General features: G+C 42.5%; 1 protein-coding gene across 10 annotated transcripts in view; it reads right to left on the bottom strand.

Moving 5' to 3' along the window:
* Positions 1–21,729, bottom strand: part of nalcn (sodium leak channel, non-selective) — a 272,502-nt gene that overhangs the window by 42,378 nt on the left and 208,395 nt on the right. For all 10 annotated transcript variants that reach the window (XM_055870947.1, XM_055870944.1, XM_055870942.1 and 7 more), the window contains 3 exons: positions 5,687–5,823; positions 4,941–5,082; positions 4,454–4,527 (listed from right to left, as the gene is read on the bottom strand). In XM_055870947.1, coding sequence (XP_055726922.1) covers positions 4,454–4,527; positions 4,941–5,082; positions 5,687–5,823 — 353 coding nt within the window. The remainder of the gene's footprint in view (positions 1–4,453; positions 4,528–4,940; positions 5,083–5,686; positions 5,824–21,729) is intronic.

Here is a 21,729-nt window from a genome sequence, read left to right on the forward strand (position 1 = left end):
AGCCTTCACAGCACATTCATGAAGATGTATTTAACATTGATGAATACCTTTAAAGGAGTATCTCACTCAACACATTTCTATGAAGGTTGAATGCTGAGAAAGATGTGTTGTTTGACAGGAATTGAAGTTCTATAAAGAGTCTGTCTATGAAATCAGGCACTGTATTGCCCTTCTTCAGATCATGTTTCTTCCAAAATGAAACATTGGTTCACAAAAATATTGTTTTCATATATTCATGTTTTTTAACATTGCAAATCATTGAAATGTTCCATTTTGAGGGCAGTAACTCGGTTGTTATTATGAAGTATTTAGTGATGTCCTCCACAGTTTGTGTAATTTTATGATTTAATGTCTACTGACTGCGGTGGAGGCTCCTCAGAGGAGGAAGGGAGAACAATTTGACTCAGTGAAACAAACATTTTTAGATAAAACAATACTACATTGTATTTATTTTTCATTTTTCTTATTTCACCTTTATTTAACCAGGTAGGCCAGTTGAGAACAAGTTCTCATTTACAACTGCGACCTGACCAAAATAAAGCAAAGTAGTGCGACAAAAACAACAACACAGAGTTACACATGGGATAAACAAACATACAGTCAATAACACAATAGAAAAAAATCTGTATACACAGTGTAAAAATGAAGTAAGGCAATAAATAGGCCAATAGTGGCGAAGTAATTACAATTTAGCAATTTGCACTGGAGTGATATATGTGCAGAGGAGGATGTGCAAGTAGAAATACTGGTGTGCAAAAGAGCAGAAAAACAAAAACAAATATGGGGATGAGGTAGGTAGTTGGTTGGATGGGCTATTTACAGATGGGCTGTGTACAGCTGCAGTGATCGGTAAGCTGCTCTGACAGCTGACGCTAAAAGTTAGTGTGGGAGATATAAGTCTCCAACTTCAGTGATTTTTGCAATTCGTTCCAGTCATTGGCAGCAGAGAACTGGAAGGAAAGGCGGCCAAAGAGGTGTTGGCTTCGAGGATGACCAGTGAAATATACCTGCTGGAGCGCGTGCTATGGATGGGTGTTGCTATGGTGACCAGTAAGCTGAGATAAGGCGGAGCTTTACCTAGAAAAGACTTATAGATGACCTGGAGCCAGTGGGTTTGGCGACGAATATGTAGCGAGGAGCAGCCAACGAGAGCATACAGTTCGCAATGATGGGTAGTATATGGGACTTTGGTGACAAAACGGATGGCACTGTGATAGACTGCATCCAATTTGCTGAGTAGAGTGTTGGAGGCTATTTTGTAAATGACATCGCCGAAGTCGAGGATTGGTAGGATAGTCAGTTTTACGAGGGTATGTTTGGCAGCATGAGTGAAGGACGCTTTGTTTTGCGAAATAGGAAGACAATTCTAGATTTAACTTTGGATTGGAGATGATGTGAGTCTGGAAGGAGAGTTTACAGTCTATCCAGACACCTAGGTATTTGTAGTTGTCCACATATTCTAAGAGAACCGTCCAGAGTAGTGATGCTATTCGGGCGGGTGGGTTGCGATCGGTTGCATTTAAAAGCAGTTGGAGCCACGGAAGGAGTGTTGTCTGGTGTTGAAGCTTGTTTGGATGTTTCTTAACACAGTGTCCAAAGATGGGCCAGATGTATACAGAATCGTGTTGTCTGCGTAGAGGTGGATCAAAGAATCACCCGCAACAAGAGCAACATCATTGAGATATACAGAGAAAATAGTCGGTCCGAGAATTTAACCCTGTGGCACCCCCATAGAGACTGCCAGAGGTCCGTACAACAGGCCCTCCTATTTGACATACTGAACTCTATCTGAGAAGTAGTTGGTGAACCAGGCGAGGCAGTCATTTGAGAAACCAAGGCAGTTGAGTCTGCCGATAAGAATACAGTGATTGACAGAGTTGAAAGCCTTGGCCAGGTATATGAAGACGGGTGCACAGTACTGTCTTTTATCGATGGCGGATATGATATCGTTTAGGACCTTGAGCGTGGCTGAGGTGCACCCGTGACCAGCTCGGAAACCAGATTGCTTAGCGGAGAAGGGATGGTGGGATTCGAAATGGTCAGTGATCTGTTTGTTCACTTGGCTTTTGAAGACTTTAGAAAGGCAGGGCAGGATGGATATAGGTCTGTAACAGTTTGGCCTTCCACAAGCTTCCCACAGTAAGTTGGGTGAATTTTGGCCCATTCCTCCTGACAGAGCTGGTGTAACTGAGTCAGGTTTGTAGGCCTCCTTGCTCGCACGCGCTTTTTCAGTTCTGCCCACACATTTTCTATGAGATTGAGGTCAGGGCTTTGTGATGGCCACTCCAATACCTTGACTTTGTTGTCCTTAAGCCATTTTTCCTCAACTTTGGAAGTATGCTTGGGGTCATTGTCTACTTAGAAGAACCATTTGCAACCAAGCTTTAACTTCCTGACTGATGTCTTGAGATGTTGCTTCAATATATACACATCATTTTCCTAACTCATGATGCCATCTATTTTGTGAAGTGCACCAGTCCCTCCTGCAGCAAAGCACCCCCACCATTTGATGCTGCCACCCCCGTGCGTCATGGTTGGGATGGTGTTCTTCGGCTTGCGAGGCTCCCCCTTTTTCCTCCAAACATAACGATGGTCATTATGGCCAAAAGTTCTATTTTTGTTTCATCAGACCAGAGGACATTTCTCCAAAAAGTACGATCTTTGTCCCTATGTGCAGTTGCAAACCGTAGTCTGGCTTTTTTATGGCGGTTTTGGAGCAGTGGCTTCTTCCTTGCTGAGCGGCCTTTCAGGTTATGTCGATGTAGGACTCCTTTTACTGTGGATATAGATACTTTGTACCTGTTTCCTCCAGCATCTTCACAAGGTCCTTTGCTGTGGTTCTGGTTTGCATTTTTCTCATCAAAGTACGTTCATCTCTAGGAGACAGAACGCGTCTCCTTCCTGAGCGGTCAGAGGGCTGCGTGGTCCCATGGTGTTTATACTTGCGTACTATTGTTTGTACAGATGAACGTGGTACCTTCAGGCGTTTGGAAATTGCTCCCAAGGATGAACCAGACTTGTGGACCTTTACAATTTTTTTTGAGGTGTTAACTGATTTCTTTTGATTTTCTCATGATGTGAAGGAAAGAGGCACTGAGTTTGAAGGTAGCCCCTTGAAATACATCCACAGGTAAACCTCCAATTGACTCAAATGATGTCAATTAGCCTATCAGAAGCTTCTAAAGTCATGACATTATTTTCTGGAATTTTCCAAGCTGTTTAAAGGCACAGTCAACTTAGTGTATGTAAACTTCTGACCCACTGGAATTGTGATACAGTGAATTATAAGTGAAATAATCTGTCTGTAAAAAATTGTTGGAAAAATTACTTGTGTTATGCACAAAGAAGATGTCCTAACCGACTTGCCAAAACTATAGTTTGTTAACAATACACCTGTGGAGTGGTTGAAAAACGAGTTTTAATGACTCCAACCTGTGTATGTAAACTTCCGACTTCAATTGTACAGTTGAACGGGGCAGCTCTAGCTGGGCAAAACCTTTTACGAACTGACTTGTTGGAAAGGTGGCATCATATGACGGTGCCACGTTGAAAGTCACTGAGCTCCAATGTTTGTCTATGGAGATTTCATGGCTGTGTGTTCGATTTTATACACCTGTCAGCAACAGGTGTGGCTGAAATAGCCGAATCCACTAATTTGAAGGGGTGACCAATTTTTTATAAATAAAATATAGTCATTGCATAAGTATTCAGCTCACTTAGAAACACCTTTGGCAGCAATTACAGCTGTGAGTCTTCTTGGGTAAGTATCTAAAATGCTGACCACAACGCTCTTGTCGCGTGCGTCGCAAAATTAATGTCCACATACATGTTATTCGATCATTGCGCCCACCCTGCTCGCGCGCGTCAACGAGTGTCTGTATTTGGCTGTTATTGTTGAAACCACTATTTCAGATGCAGCATGGTTGGCTGCCTAGCTAGCATTGCTAATGTTAGCACCAAAGATACAGACTTCAATCACGAGACACTAGGATTTCATAGAGATTTGCCATTAAATGTCATAATAAATGTTGCGTTCTAACAAGCATACATGTTGTTTGGACTGTTGTTTGAGACAGTCGCTAAGATGAAACTCGGTTGTCATAATGGGAATTGCCAAGAGTGTGCAAAACTGTCATCAAGGCAAAGGGTGTCTACTTTGTTGGTTACTACATGATTCCACATGTGTTATTTCATAGTCATGATGTCTTCACTACTATACTACAATGTAGAAAATAGTACCAATAGTGTCCTTGGATATAGCAAGGTGATTCTTCCAAAACTATACAGTATGCACTCAAGACTTGGAACTGAATGTTAGGAAAATAAAAACATATATCTGACATATATCTGGCATATATCTGGCATAGTCTGCCATAGTCGATCTGATGTTTCTGTCACCTAAACAGAACGACTTGTGGTGTCGGTGGTGTGGATATGAATGAATCATTCTTACCGGAGAATTTTATTGATCGTAGTTTCCTTCTCCAGGAGGTTGCGAGCTCTGATGCTGAATATTGACCTGCGGAGCTTTGTAGAACAGATGTTACAGACTAATTGTTTGAGGAAATTTGAAAAGTGTTATCAAATACAAACACATTTCATCTAGCAACAAGCAAACATCCCCATATTGTATTGATCGCCCTCCAACCGTCAGATAAAACGTTGTGTTATCACTATGGTAAACACTATGTTTTGTGTGTGTGTGTGTGTGTGTGTGTGTGTATGAGAGGCAGAACGATTGTGTGTACCTTCTGGCTTAAGGGTCAATGTACTTGTTGTGAAGCGTGGTGGAGTGTGTATGCCTGCGTGCGTATGGTGTGTATGTGAGAGAGAGACCGTGTGTGTACCTTCTGGCTTCTGGTTGATGTTTTAGTTGTGGATTGTTGGAGTGTGTGCTCGTGTGTGTGCGCGTCTGTGTGTTTGCGTGCATGTGTGTATACCTTCTGGTCGATGTATTTGTTGTCTTCTATGGCGGATCGCTTGGAATGGTCACAGGAAGAGGAGGATGCAGAAGGGAGACGGCGGAACAGACAGCTGGTGTCCTGCTGCTGCCGATCGATGAACTGCTTCATGAAACTCTCCCTGTCACACACAGACACACACACACACACACAGAGAAACACATTCCGGACCGACTGATTATTGTGACAAAGTGATGGGCTGGAGAAAGAGGGAGGTCTGCGAGAGGGTAGGGCCCAGCTGTGCACTAATCAGCTTCTTAAACATGACATGTATTGCTGTATCATCGTATTGCATCATCCTAAAAGGGTTACAGTTCAGTATTCCAACCTGTAGAAACAAGGCTTCTACTATGAGGAAATGCCCTAATTATAGTCCTATACAGGGTGGCTGCTAGCTGCTATTATTGTGGATTGAAAACCTACCAAGAGGTTTTTGTGGTGATGCAGTATTTCAGAGAAACTGCAGAGACAAAATTGGAAGTGTTGGGGGCTATCTTAAACCAACTTGCCCTTTTCTGAGGGAGAGTGACATGACAAACGAGAAGGATTGCATTATCGACAAGGAACATGCAAGTAAGCATTTCATTGGACGATGTGTATCCCGTACGTACAACTAATAACACGTGAAACCATTCTTAAACTTTAAAGAATGTGTTGACCTGAACCCGGGTCAGAGAAGTGCTGTCCTTTCTTGTGTCCCCCCTGATGTATCCCAGTTAGGGTACCTGATTCTGGGCACAGTGAAATCAGAAGGCAGCTTGGAGATCTTGACCATCTGGGGCCGATTAGGAAACTTCTCAAAGATCCTTAGACGTAGGGGCAGCTTCTCTTTGGTATCTGCGTTCGCCTCACTTTGCTTCAGCTACAGAAAGAGAGAGAATGGAAATTAGATTTAGGGACGGAGAGGGGGAAATAAGTAGACTTGGCATAGGGATAGAGAGAGGGAAAGTGGTCTGCAAAGAGGGAGAGAGTAGACTCCGCTGCAGAGGAGAGATTGACATCTCATTCAGCTCAGACGAGAGGGATAGTGGAGGGAGAGATAGTGACTTTGCGGTAAAGGGAGAAAGGAATGGGGGACACTTCACTTTGCCATACAGAGAGGGGAACACACTTCACTTGGAGAGAAGGATGGAGTGAGAGAAGGAAAGAGTGGATTTAGCTGCGGAGAAAAAAGAGTAGACTCCCAGCGACAGAGAGAGAGACTGACATCTCATGTAGCTCAGGCGAGAGGGATAGTGACTGTGCAGTAAAAGGAGAGCGGGATACAGTACACTTTAATTTGTCATAGAGAGACAGAGAAATATACTTCACTCGGAGAGGATTTACACGTTCTTATAGCTATTGTTGGTTTAGAGAAATGGTATGGTAGTTTTCCACAACAGTTGAGAAATACAATGATCCCATGGGTAAGACAAAGGTGAGGGATGGGAACATAGATGTCTGGCTCTAGAGAGTGCTTTTAATCCAGGACTTCATCTGTGTTGGAAAACCAGCCTACTGTCTAAGTGTTACTAAAACGTTTGGTTCTCACAGACAGACCAGTGTTCTAGTAGGCTTTTCCTAACAGCTGGTCCCTGACTTGTCTCCTATAACGACAGGTCCCAGATCTGGTCTTAGGTGACAATGCACCATATATCTTCCATTCCCATGTCCCATTCAAGCCTTTTCAGGTGACTGATTTAAGAGGATAAAAAACAATATCAAATGCATTTCACACTAAGTCTGTATTTTATACTTCTACAATAATGTATCACATCATGTTTGGCAACTAGTAAGTGCCATTAATACAATATAGTGAGAATTTACATACTTTCACATGCCTTTCATTAACTTCTATTAGCATATTATGGTCAAGATCAATGATTGAAAAAGTAAAGATGAAATGTAGTTAGAGAATGGATGGGTGGGACTTCTGGAGACTGATTAAGTTCCCCCAGACACTGATCTAAGGGCAATGTTGTATAAGGTCCTGATTGGGAGGGTAAACTGATCCTAGATCTGTGGTTTCGGACAGCTTCTACCAAGAGTGGAATTTCTCTGTGGTGTCAAGGTGCAGTTGTACAGTTCTGCCTGTAGATGGCAGCCACACTCTTGCAGTCACACACACACACACACACACACACTAACACACACACACATACACAGACACACACACACACGCACAATACTTCTACAGCTTGGTGGTGTTCAACTTTGATGAAGTGGGTTTTGGAGGGTTTTGGTTTGGGGCTGAGAATATGCACACACACACGCACACACGCACGCACGTACGCATACACACCAATCTGTGCAAACCTACTTACGTTTGAAAAAAGAAGAATGAAGGAAGCAATGAAAAGGAAAAAGAAAAACAGATTATATTGGAATGGCTTATGCAAGAAGCCACACTGAACAAACTATGTATGCACACACAGGCCTGCACAAGGAAGTACAGACCAGCCAAATAAAAAAACATTACAAATGAATGGGGGAAATTGTATCAATAGAAATTAATTTAATTCCATAAGAGAGAAGCTGATAAAAATTTCATGAGTGGAATTCTTCTGTCTGGTAGACTGGAGGTCAAGCAAGTTTGGTTGGACGGTGAATGAGCGCTTATCATTCTGGGCATAAAAACAGCATCCACCACTGTCTCATTTGTGTGTGTGTGTGTGCGTGTGTGTGTGTATCTGTTTGTCTCTGCTTGTCTGTCTATCGCTCTCTCTGTTTGTCTGTCTATCAGAAAAAATTGACGTAAATGTAGTGGATAACTGTCTATCCACACCTTCTGCCTGATTTTAACTTGGTAATGTAAAATGTCTGCTTTAGCCCTGCGGTTATTGCAGAATTTGTGTTGTGCAATGACAATTATTGCGCGCGCACACACACACACACACACACACACACACACACACACACACACACACACACACACACACACACACACACACACACACACACACACACACACACACACACACACACACACACACACTTCATTCCTAATAAGACTACCAGAAGGTAAGGAGAGATGAAGATAGACAGAGGAAGTATTTCCGATCCTCAAGTTCACTGGTGTTTGGTGGAACTACCTGGTTTTGCATGGATCTAAGATAGGTTCTCTTAGTCGGATGGAAGCCTATGGGCCTGGGAGCATAGAATGACATATTAAAATGGATTAGGATCTCTGTGGCTAGCAGTGTTTGAGCTAAAAGGGAATACCATTGATCCCTCTCATCAATACCTTGTCAAGAAAACAGGGGTGGCTCCATACCTTCTGACTGTGCTACATACAGCCTGTACTGTACTGTAGTGCACATTTTGTAGAGTTTGCTCTAGTGAAGAGTGAACATGGAATATGTTATTGGCAAAAGGCCAGAACCAATGGCACCAACAACACAGACAATCACACACACAGAGTTGAGACAATTCATTGGTTGATTGATTGACCTGTTACTTGTGTAAATTCTGCCATATGTCACAAATTCAATGTTTCCAAGAATGCTAAATTCGGTGACATGAGAACATACACTGCATGACCAAAAGTATGTGCACACCTGCTCATCGGAACATCTCATTCCAAAGTCATTGGCATTAATATGGAGTTGGTCCCCCTTTGCTCCTATAACAGCCTCCACTCTTCTGGGAAGGCTTTTCACTAGATGTTAGAACATTGCTGTGGGGACTTGCTTCCATTCAGCCACAAGAGCATTAGTGAGGTTGGGCACTTATGTTGGGGGATTAGGCCTGGCCTGCAGTCGGCGTTCCAATTCATCCCGAAGGGATGTATTGGGGTCGAGGTCAGGGCTCTGTGCAGACCAGTCAAGTTCTTCCACACCGATCTCGTCAAACCATTTCTGTATGGATCTCGCTTTGTGAGGTCATTGTCATGCTGAAACTTGTTGGAAAGGCATCATCTTATGACGATGCCATGTTGAAGTCACTGAGCTCTTCAATAAGGCTATTCTACTGTCAATGTTTCCCTATGGAGATTGCATGGCTGTGTGCTCAATTTTATACACCTGTCAGCATACAAGTGTGGCTGAAATAGCCAAATCCACTCATTTGAAGGGATGTCCACAAACTTGTGTATATATATAGTGTAACTCAACCTCAAGGCACTCAAGGGTTGTTCAACAAACTTCTAAAAGTGGTCAAGTTTACTAAGAGAAACTTCCAGAAATGCTGCAGTATTCTGTAACATTCCAGTGCATTTTTGTGCATACACACAGACACACACACAAGCATGCACACACATACACAAGCGAACGTGCACCCGCTCATACACACACAGTGTATTGTTTCAAAATGGGGTTAGTTTGGAGCTCCCTGGTCCCGCAGACTTAATCAATGAGCCAAGCTCAGTGGGACGTATAGAACAGTTATGGCTCGACACCCCTCTCTGCTCTAGCTTCCCATTACTGATACAGGAACTCTTTCTCCAACTTTCTTCCTCTCTACATCCCCATCCCTCACTCTCTGCACAATCTCTCTTTCTCTATTCAATTGAAGGTCTTTACTGGCATGGGAAACACATGTTAACATTGCCAAAGCAAGGGAACTAGATGATAAACAAAAGTGAAATAAACAAAAACGAACAGTAAACATTACACTCACAAAAGTTCCAAAAGAATAAAGATATTTCAAATGGAATATTAAGTGCAAATAGTTAAAGTACAAAGAGGAAAATAAATAAACATAAATATGGGTTGTATTTATGATGGTGTTTGTTCTTCACTGGTTGCCCTTTTCTTGTGGCAACAGGTCACAAATATTGCTGCTGTGATGGCACACTGTGGCATTTCCTCAATAGATATGAGGGTTTATCAAAATTGGGTTGATTTTCAAATTCTCTGTGTATCCGTGTAAAATGAGGGAAATATGTGTCTCTAATATGGTCATACATTTGTCAGGAGGTTAGGAAGTGCAGCTCAGTTTCCACCTCATAGCCCGTCTTCTCCATTCTGCCTATGGCGGCCTTTATCAATAGCAAGGTTATGCACACTGTACATAGTCAAAGCTTTCTTTAAGTTTGGGTCAGTCAGTGTTCAGGTATTCTGCCACAGTGTACTCTCTGTTTAGGGCCAAATAGCATTGTATTTTGCTCAGTTGTTTTGGTAATTCTTTCCAATGTACCAAGTAATTCTCTTTTTGTTTTCTCATGATTTGGTTTGGTCTAATTGTGTTGCTATCCTGTGGCTCTGTGTGGTCTGTTTGTGATTGTGAACAGAGCTCCAGGGCCAGCTTGCTTTGGGGTCTCTTCTCCTGGTTCATCTCTCTGTAGGTGATGGCTTTGTTAAGGAAGGTTTGGGAAACGCTTCCTCTTAGGTGGTTGTAGAATTTAATGGCTCTTTTCTGGATTTATGATAACTAGCGGGTATCGGCCTAATTCTGCTCTGCATGTATTATTTGGTGTTTACGTTGTACACAGAGGATATTTTTGCTGAATTCTGTATGCAGAGTGTCAATTTAATGTTTGTCCCATTTTGGGCATTTTTGGTTGGTGAGCGGACCCCAGACCTCACAACCATAAAGGTAAATGGGTTCTATAACTGATTAAAGTATTTTTAGCCAGATCCTACTGTAATTGGTTTGTCAAATGTTATGTTCCCTTTGATGGCATAGAAGGCCTTTCTGCCTTGTCTCTCAGCTTGTTCACAGCTTTGTGGAAGTTACCTGTGGCTCTGATGTTTAGGCCGAGGTATGTATAGTTTTTTGTGTGCTCTAGAGCAACGGTGTCTAGATGGAATTTGTATTTGTGGTCCTGGCAACTGGAACTTTTTTGGAACACCATAATTTTTGTCTTACTGACATTTACTGTCAGGGCTCAGGTCTGACAGAATCTGTGCAGAAGATCTAGGTGCTGCTGTAGGCCCTCCGTGGTTGGGGACAGAAGCACCAGATCATCAGCAAACAGTAGACATTTGACTTCAAATTCTAGTAGGGTGCTGCAGACTGTTCTAGTGCCATGCCAATTCGTTGATGTATATGTTGAAGAAGGTGGGGCTTAAGCTGCATCCCTGTCTCACCCCACGGCCCTGCGGAAAGAAATGCATGCGTTTTTTGCCAATTTTGTGTACATGGATTTTATAATGTAGGGGTGGGGGTGGGGCTTAAGCTGCATCCCTGTCTCACCCCCCGGTCTTGCGGAAAGAAATGTGTGCGTTTTTTGCCAATTTTGTGTACATGGATTTTATAATGTTGTTTGTTTTTCCCCCAACACCACTTTCCATCAATTTGTATAGCAGACCTTCATGCCAAATTGAGTTGAGATACTTTGCCTTTGTTTTGGTTTGTTTGTCATTTAGGGTGTGCAGGGTGAATAAATGGTCTTTGGTAAAAAGTCCATTTGTTTTCACTGAGGAAATGTACGAGTCTGCTGTTAATGACAATGCCGAGGATTTTCCCAAGGTCGACACATATCTCACGGTAGTTATTGGGGTCAAATTTGTTTAAAAAAATGGTGGATTGGGGAGGGATCAGTCCTTGGTTCAAAATATTGGGGAAGACGCCAGAGCCAAAGATGATGTTAAAGAATTTAAGTATAGCCACTCTCTCTCCCTCTCTCTGTCTCACTCTCATTTCTACCCACCCCCTAAACTATGCCTGACTTTTATAGAGAGAGAGAGAGAGAGAGAGAGGTTCAACATGCAGGCACTTCATTTCACCTCGGGACAACACAAGTAGAGTTATTATATCATTGAGAGAGTTCTATGACTTATCCAACTTGAGTATAGTGTTTTCTGTATACAGCGAAATGAACCGACAATATAGGGTATTTTCTTCTTGGAGGACCACTTGCATTACAACTAGCTCTTGGAAACGGACTAAATTAGTGTCAGCCCACAGACCTGACAATCACTAGTCTAGGAATGGCCTTTAAGTAAGATGGCAAAATGACTGAGAGCTATGTACAGTGTCATACCAGCTTGTTCCAAATCCAGATAACATAGTATTGATACCCAAGCCCACGATACAATCTGCTATGTATTTTAGTACTGTCAGAGGTTTGAATCCCACGTATAGGTAAACAGAGGTTCACATGTACATAGAGGTTATAGCAAACGGTAAAACGGTAAATCCCTATCTGCTAATGTAATGGACCTTCTGCTCAGTCAGGACATTTTGTGTGTTATCGATCACAAAATGTCCTGACCGACTACTTTCGCTGGCTCAGGTGGAGAGCACACACACCTGCACAATCCACTGCATATCGATTGCTGGCTTTACATGGTCTCAACCTATGGAGTAATCCGACATGGGACAATAAGAGGGGGACGCGTGTGCGTGTGGACTTGTATCATCGTGGGTACCATCGTGGGTACCATTTTAGGATTAGGGGTTAGGTTTAGGGCTAGGGTTACAATTAGGGTCAGGATTATGGTAAAGTTTAGGGGTTAGGTTTAGGGGTAAGGGTTAGGGAAAAATAATTTTGAATATAATGTACACTACCGTTCAAAAGTTTGGGGTCACTTAGAAATGTCCTTGTTTTTGAAAGAAAAGCAAATTCCATCAGCATTTGTGTGTTCAATTAGAGGCTCAAAATGGCCAGAAACAAAGACCTTTCTTCTGAAACTCGTCAGTCTATTCTTGTTTGCAGAAATTAAGGCTATTCCATGCCAGAAATTGCCAAGAAACTGAAGATCTCGTACAATGCTGTGTACTACTCCCGTCACAGAATAGCGTAAACTGGCTCTAACCAGAATAGAGGAGTGGGAGGCCCCGGTGCACAACTGAGCAAGAGAACAAGTACATTAGAGTGTCTAGTTTGAGAAACAGACACCTCACAAGTCCTCAACTGGCAGCTTCATTAAATAGTACCCACAAAACACCAGTCTCAACGTCAACAGTGAAAAGACGACTCGGGGATGCTGGCCTTCTAGGTAGAGTTACAAAGAAAAAGCCATATCTCAAACTGGCCAATAAAAAGAAAAGATTAAGATGGGCAAAAGAACACAGACACTGGACAGAGGAAGATTGGAAAAAAGTGTTATGGACAGACTAATCTAAGTTTGAGGTGCTCGGATCACAAAGAAAAATATTTGTGAAACACTGAAAAAATGTAAAGATGCTGGAGGGGGTGCTTGATGCCATCTGTCAAGCATGGTGGAGGCAATGTGATGGGCTGGGGATGCTTTGGTGGTGGTAAAGTGGGAGATTTGTACAGGGTAGAAGGGATCTTGAAGAAGGAAGGCTATCAGTCCATTTTGCAATGCCATGCCATACCCTGTGGACGTTGGTTAATTGGAGCCAATTTCCTCCTACAACAGGACAATGACCCAAAGCACAGATCCAAACTATGCAAGATCTATTTAGGGAAGAAGCAGTAAGCTGGTATTCTATCTATAATGGAGTGGGCAGCACAGTCACCGGATCTCAACCCTATTGCGCTGTTGTGGGAGCAGCTTGACCGTATGGTACGTAAGAAGTGCCCATGAAGCCAATCCAACTTGTGGGAGGTGCTTCAGGAAGCATGGGGTGAAATCTCTACAGATTACCTCAACAAATTGACAAGTAGAATGCCAAAGGTCGACGAAAGCAAAGTTAAGGACACAATTATTATTACAATTAAAAATCATTATATATAACCTTGTCTACGTCTTGACTATATTTCCTATTCATTTTGCAACTCATTTCATGTATGTTTTCATGGAAAACAAGGACATTTCTAAGTAACTCCAAACTTTTGAACAGTAGTGTATAAATACAGTTTAAGTTCACACAACGATAGTAAAACATATGCATTGTGTGTGTGCGTGTGCCTGTGTGTGCGCATCAGGTGGAAAATGACAGCCTCCTCTCATTGAAGCCACAAAGTTCAAGGCCGAATGCGCTACTGCAGACATTGTTTGCAGAAAACAGGATCCCCCGTTATAATGAATGGGAAAATTACAATTTTCGTGGTCAATCTTCATGTACTTTTGAAGTCAGAAGTTTACATACACCTCAGCCAAATACATTTAAACTCAGTTTTTTACAATTCCTGACATTTAATCCGCGTAAAAATTCCCTGTTTTAGGTCAGATAGGATCACCACTTTATATTAAGAATGTGAAAAGTCAGAAAATTTGTAGAGAGCAAGATTTAATTCAGCTTTTATTTCTTTCATCACATTCCCAGTGGGTCAGAAGTTTACATACACTCAATTAGTATTTGGTAAAATTGCCTTTAAATTGTTGAACTTGGGTCAAACGTTTCGGGTAGCCTTCCACAAGTTTCCCACAATAAGTTGGGTGAATTTTGGCCCATTCCTCCTGACAGAGCTGGGTTAACTGATTCAGGTTTGTAGGCCTCCTTGCTCCCCCACGCTTTTTCGGTTCTGCCCACAAATCTTCTATATGATTGAGGTCAGGGCTTTGTGATGGCCACTCCAATACCTTGACTTTGTTGTCCTTAAGCCATTTTGCCACAACTTTGGTCATTGTCCATTTGGAAGACCCATTTGCGACCAAGCTTTAACTTCCTGACTGATGTCTTGAGATGTTGCTTCAATATATCCACACAATTTTCCTACCTCATGATGCCATCTATTTTGTGAAGTGCACCAGTCCCTCCTGCAGCAAAGCACCCCACAACACAATGCTGCCACCCCCGTGCTTCACGGTTGGGATGGTGTTCTTCGGCATGCAAGCATCCCCCTTTTTCCTCCAAACATAACAATGGTCATTATAACCAAACAGTTCTATTTTTGTTTCGTCAGACCAGAGAACATTTCTCCAAAAAGTATGATCTTTATCCACATGTGCAGTTGCAAACCGTAGTCTGGCTTTTTTTATGGCGGTTTTGGAGCAGTGGCTTCTTCCTTGCGGAGCGGCCTTTCAGGTTATGTCGATATAGGACTCGTTTTACTGTGCATATAGATACTTTTGTACCTGTTTCCTCTAGCATCTTCAGAAGGTCCTTTGCTGTTGTTCCGGGATTGATTTGCAGTTTTCGCAACAAAGTACATTCATCTCTAGGAGACAGAACGCGTCTCCTTCCTGAGTGGTATGACGGCTGCGTGGTCCCATGGTGTTTACACTTGCGTACTATTGTTTGTACAGATGAACGTGGTACCTTCCGGCATTTGGAAATTGCTCCCAAGGATGAACCAGACTATTGGAGGTCTTTTGAATTCGAAGAAAGAGGTATGCTACAACAGGACTTGCCATTGTTTTGCGTCATTTCTATTTAGAAAAGACCATACGTCTTAGACGGGATATAGGATTTTTCCAGATTTTTTACAAAAATGGATGTCCCTCCGAGGAAATGAGAGAAAGGTGATCTATCCAGGCCTTCCTTCCCAATCCAGACAATTTCAGGCTTGGCTGAGCTGTGCATTACAGATTTCTGGAGGTCTCGTACCATGCACACACAGAACATTGGAAATTCAGTCGTGAAACTAAGCACAAAAAGAAGTAGAGCCAAAACTGAGAGAGGTAAAAAAAAACTAGTGAGTAAAATCTAATCCCAAATGTCAGTGTTAAACCAATCACAGATATCCACAGTTTAAAACATACCTCTCATTGGATATTTCCCAGCTGATTCTGTAAAGTATTAAGCTTAAGAGACAGTGAACTTTAAAACCAACAAGGGAACACAGCGCTGTCTGTGTGCTTTATATCTTGACCAGATGACAAGTCTATATCAACCAAGCTGGGAGGAGATCCTCTCTGAATCAGTGTGATTAATGACATAGGAACTCACTTTGAAAGATAGTTCCTTAGGAAAAGAGCAGTGCCTTCTGAAAGTATTTATACCCCTTGACTTGAATTCAAAATGGATAAAATATTTGTAAAAAATCTCACCCATCTACACAATACCCCATTATGACAAAGCGAAAACATGTTCTTAGAAATGTTTGCACATTTACTGAAAATGAAATACAGAAATATCTCATTGACATAAGTATTCACACCCTTGAGTCAATACTCTGTACACCTTTGGCAGCAACTACAGCTGTGAGTCTTTCTGGATAAGTCTCTAAGAGCTTTCCACACCTGGATTGTGTAACATTTGCCAATTATTACTTTAAAAAGTGTTCAAACTATGGCACATTGTTTTGTTTTCATTGCTAGCTAGACCACCATTTTCAGGTCTTGCCATAGATTTTGAAGATGATTTAAGTCAAAACTGTAACTCGGTCACTCAAGAACATTCACTGTCTTCTTGGTAAGCAACTCCAGTGACATTTGACCTTGTGTTTTAAGTTATTGTCCTTCTGAAAGGTGAATTCATCTCCCAGTGTCTGGTGTAAAGCAGACTGTAGAATGTTTTCCTCTTGAATGTTGCCTGTGCTTCGCTGCAATCCATTTATTTTTTATCCTGAAAAACTCCCCAGTTCTTAATTTAACGATTACAAGCATACCCATAACACGCTATGCTTGAAATTATGGAGAGTGCTACTCCGTAACGTATTGCATTGGATTTGCCCCAAACATAACACTTAGCCTTTTTGCAAACAGGATTCATGTTTTGGAATATTTTTATTCTGTTGTGTTAACAATGTTGTTGATTCATCCTCAGTTTTCTCCTGTCACAGCCGTTAAACTCTGTAACTGTTTTAAAGTCACCATTGGCCCAATAGTGAAATCCCTGAGTTGTTTCCTTCCTCTCTGGCAAATGAGTGAGGAACGACTCCTCTATCTTTGTAGTGACTGAGTCTATTGATACACAACCCAAAGTGTAAATAATAACTTCACCATGCTCAAAGGGATATTTCATGTCTGCTATTTTATTTTTACCCATCTACCAATGGGTGCAATTCTTTGTTTGAAATGCACTGGTCGACTTAGGGACCTTACACATCATTTTATGTGTGGGGTAGAGAGATGAGGTAGTCATTCAAAAATCATGTTCAACACTATTATTGTACACTGATTGAGTTCATGTATCTTATTATGTGACTTGTTATGCACATTATCACTCCTGATCTCCCCAAATTCGTAAAACACGGGCACCCTCATAGATATCATCCTCACCAACCTGCCCTCCAAATACACCTCTGCTGTCTTCAACCATGATCTCAGCGATCACTGCCTCATTGCCTGCGTCCGTAATGGGTCTGCGGTCAAACGTCCAACCCTCAATACTGTCAAACGCTCCCTAAAACACTTCAGCGAGCAGGCCTTTCTAATCGACCTGGCCAGGGTATCCTGGAAGGATACTGACCTCATTCCGTCAGTAGAGGATGCCTGGTTATTCTTTAAAAGTGCTTTCCTCAACATCTTAAATAAGCCTGCCCCTTTCAAAAAATGTAGAACAAGGAACAGATATAGCCCTTGGTTCACTCCAGACCTGACTGCCCTTTACCAGCACAAAAACATAATGTGGCGTACTGCATTAGCATCGAATTGCCCCAGCGATATGCAACTTCTCAGGGAAGTTAGTAACCAATATACACAGGCAGTTAGGAAAGCAAAGGCTAGCTTTTTCAAACAGAAATTTGCATCCTGTAGCACAAACTCCAAAGATTCTGGGACACTAAAGTCCATGGAGAATAAGAGCACCTCCTCCCAGTTGCCCACTGCACTGAGGCTAGGAAACACTGTCACCACTGATGAATCTACGATGATCGAGAATTTCAATAAGCATTTTTCTATGGCTGGCCATGCTTTCCAGCTGGCTACCCCTACCCCGGTCAACAGCTCTGCAACCCCACAGCAACTTGCCCAAGCCTCCCCATTTCTCCTTCACCCAAATACAGATAACTGATGTCCTGAAAGAGCTGCAAAATCTGGACCCCTACAAATCAGCTTGGCTAGACAATCTGGACCATCTCTAATCGCAATTGTTGCAACCCCTATTACTAGCCTGTTCAACCTCTCTTTCGTATCGTCTGAGATCCCTAAAATTGGAAAGCTGCCGCAGTCATCCCCCTCTTCAAAGGGGGAGACACTCTAGACCCAAACTGTTACAGACCTATATCAATCCTACCCTACCTTTTTAAAGTCTTCGAAAGCCAAGTGAACAAACAGATCACCGACCATTTCGAATCCCACCGTACCTTCTCCGCTATGCAATCTGGTTTCCGAGCTGGTCATGGGTGCTCCTCAGCCACGCCCAAGGTCCTAAACAATATCATAACCGCCACCGATAAGAGACAATACTGTGCAGCTGTATTCATCGACCTAGCCAAGGCTTTCGACTCTGTCAATCACCGCATTCTTATCGGCAGACTCAATAGCCTTGGATTCTCAAATGACTGCCTCGCCTGGTTCACTAACTACTTCTCAGATAGAGTTCAGTGTGTCAAATCAGAGGGCCTGTTGTCCGGACCTCTGGCAGTCTCTATGCGGGTGCCACAGGGTTCAATTCTCGGGCCAACTTTTTTCTCTGTATACATCAATGATGTCGCTCTTGCTGCTGGTTATTCTCTGATCTACCTCTACACAGACGACACCATTCTGTATACTTCTGGCACTTCTTTGGACACTGTGTTAACTAACCTCCAGACGAGCTTCAATGCCATACAACTCTCCTTCCGTGGCCTCCAACTGCTCTTAAATGCAAGTAAAACTAAATGCATGCTCTTCAACCGATCGCTGCGCACACCTGCCCGCCCGTCCAGCATCACTACTCTGGACGGTTCTGACTTAGAATATGTGGACAACTACAAATACCTAGTTGTCTGGTTAGACTGTAAACTCTCCTTCCAGACCCACATTAAGCATCTCCAATCCAAAATTAAATCTAGATTCGGCTTCCTATTTCGCAACAAAGCATCTTTCACTCATGCTGCCAAACATACCCTCGTAAAACTGACCATCCTACCGATCCTCGACTTCGGCGATGTCGTTTACAAAATAGCCTCCAACACTCTACTCAGCAAATTGGATGCAGTCTATCACAGTGCCATCCGTTTTATCACCAAAGCCCCATACACTACCCACCACTGCGACCTGTATGCTCTCGTTGGCTGGCCCTCGCTACATATTCGTTGCCAAACCCACTGGCTCCAGGTCATCTATAAGTCTTTGCTAGGTAAAGCCCCGCCTTATCTCAGCTCACTGGTCACCATAGCAGCACCCACCCGTAGCACGCGCTCCAGCAGGTATATCTCACTGATCACCCCCAAAGCCAATTCCTCCTTCGGCTGCCTTTCCTTCCAGTTCTCTGCTGCCAATGACTGGAACGAACTGCAAATATCACTGAAGCTGGAGACTCATATCTCCCTCATTAGCTTTAATCACCAGCTGTCAGAGCAGCTCACAGATCACTGCAACTGTACATAGCCCATCTGTAAATAGCCCATCCAACTACCACATCCCCATACTGTTATTTATTTTGCTCCTTTGCACCCCAGTATCTCTACTTGCACACTCATTTTCTGCACATCCAGTGTTTAATTGCTATATTGTAATTACTTCACCACTATGGCCTATTTCTTGCCTTACCTCACTTATCCTACCTCATTTGCACACACTGTATATAGACTTTTTCTATTGTATTATTGACTGTATGTCTGTTTATTCCATGTGTAACTCTGTGTTGTTGTTTGTGTCGCACTGTTTTGCTTTATCTTGGCCAGGTCGCAGTTGTAAATGAGAACTTGTTCTCAACTAGCCTACCTGGTTAAATAAAGGTGAAAAATAAAATATATATTTTTTAAATTACCTGGTTAAATAAAGGTGAAATAATAAAATAAAAAAATGTTGGCTTGCCATAATAAAGGGTTGATTCCTTTTGACTCAATGCATTTCAGCTTTTCATTTTTTTATTATTTTGTAAAAAATTCTAAAAACATGAGTACTCTTTGACATGATGGGGGTATTGTGTGTATGACAGTGAAAATAAAATCTAAATGTAATCCATTTTAAATTCAGGCTGTAACAACAAAATGTGGAAAAAGTCGAGGGGTATGAATACTTTCTGAATGCACTGTATAGCTTCAATATAGCTCTGTCTATTCATTTGTGAGTGGTTACCCCAGTCCCAACCCGCAACAAGTGATGGGGTAGACATTGGGCTGAAACCCAGACTCAGGATTCTGGCTTTAACCATAAAAAGTGTATTTGCTTATTACCATGTTATGTTCTTTGTAGCATAAATATACACACCCGAATACTTTTTTTACCTTTATTTAACTTGGCACGTCAGTAATGCTGTATCAACATTACCATTTCATAACCCGTTAAAAATCGTCTCTGAATGTTCTGCGTTTATTTCTGTATGATCCACTAGGCATTTCCTGGTAGTCGGGTATAGACAGTGTGGTATAGACGTGTTGGTTGTTTAGCAACAAAACCAACAAGCGTGCAACTATATTGCAAAGCAGACTGGGTTGGCTTAGATTGTTGACAACATGTAAGCTATATTTCGTCTCGTGTTGATTGAAAACATAAATTCATTTGCACAATGAGCACTTGTTGTCTCTCAAATACATCATTACCGTTGTTGGATAGCTAGCTAGCAAATGTTTTGCCATATTGGCATTGACATGAAATCCGTCAAAACACCTCAAAACAAGACATGATATCAAGAACAAGATGAAACGAGCTGATTCCCCACAATGCAGGTTGTCATTCTCGCTAGCTATCTGGCCATCCAGAATCACAACAGCACGCTGACTTATGCCCCATGGAAGCACGCACATCGTTTTCGTAACACTGTCAGCTAACTCATCTATAATGAACAACCCCCTTCTCTGGGTTGTGAATGTCTGAGTGAGTCCCAAATATCACCTTGTCCCACACATAGAGCCATACCGCCATATGGGCCCTGGTCAAAAGCAGTGCACTAAAAGGGAATAGGATGCCATTTGGGACTCCCATATTACTCAGAAGCTTCTCTGCCCAGAAGACAATGTCCACCTGATGAATGGCCATGCGCCAGTGTCTCTGATGCTGCCCACACATACAGCTCTGGCTCCATTTGTGCTTCAGTTGATTTTCTTTATTCTGTGTTACATAACCTGTATAAACCAGGCCCCATTCAAAAAAGCTCCATGCTATTGGCAGAAATCTTCTTCCTCAATCAAATACATTTACACACAAACATGCACATGTTCGTTCTCTCTCTCTCTCTCACACACACACACACACACACACACACACACACACACACACACACACACACACACACACACACACACACACACACACACACACACACACACACACACACACACACACACACACACACACACACACACACACACACACACACACACACCCCTCTACTCCCTCTAAGCAGGAGAGCAGTGTTGTACTCAGGTAGCAGAAGTGCAGCACTGAGTGGTCTGGGAGTTTACAGCCAGTACAACTCCACAAACATGGCTCATTACACGCTCAATGAGTGGGAGAGGATGACCTCCGCTATCTGTGTATAGCTTTGGGTGTGTGAGCGTGCGTGCCTGCTTCTATTGTCTGCGGGGTTTACCAAATAAAACTCAAGGTGACATTGAAGCAATGAACATTTATCCTCTCTGTTCTCTCTCTCCATTCATCTGCTCTATTTGTTCAGGGTCCAAATCATTGGGAAGGGATGAGAGGCTCCCAATTTAATTCATAAATAATAGAATGTTCTCTGGCAAGCCATAATCCAGTAACACATTTGGGCAAACTAAAGCCCCTCATACAAAATGCATCATTTCAGTGTTGAGCAGTTTGCTGAGGTGAAATAAGGTTGACCTGGAGGGGAGAAAAATAACCACCAACACGCACGCACACACACAGAGCAACAGGCAGGAGGATATAAGGGTGTGTCTGGATCAAGTGGTCTGTGGACAGAGGACAAATAGTTCCCCCTGTTGCTGGGGTGATGGAGATGTGCCTGACACAGCTGTAGTACAGTGACACACACACACACA

The sequence above is a fragment of the Salvelinus fontinalis genome, chromosome 19 (genome assembly GCF_029448725.1).
Source record: "Salvelinus fontinalis isolate EN_2023a chromosome 19, ASM2944872v1, whole genome shotgun sequence".
NCBI lineage: Eukaryota > Metazoa > Chordata > Actinopteri > Salmoniformes > Salmonidae > Salvelinus > Salvelinus fontinalis.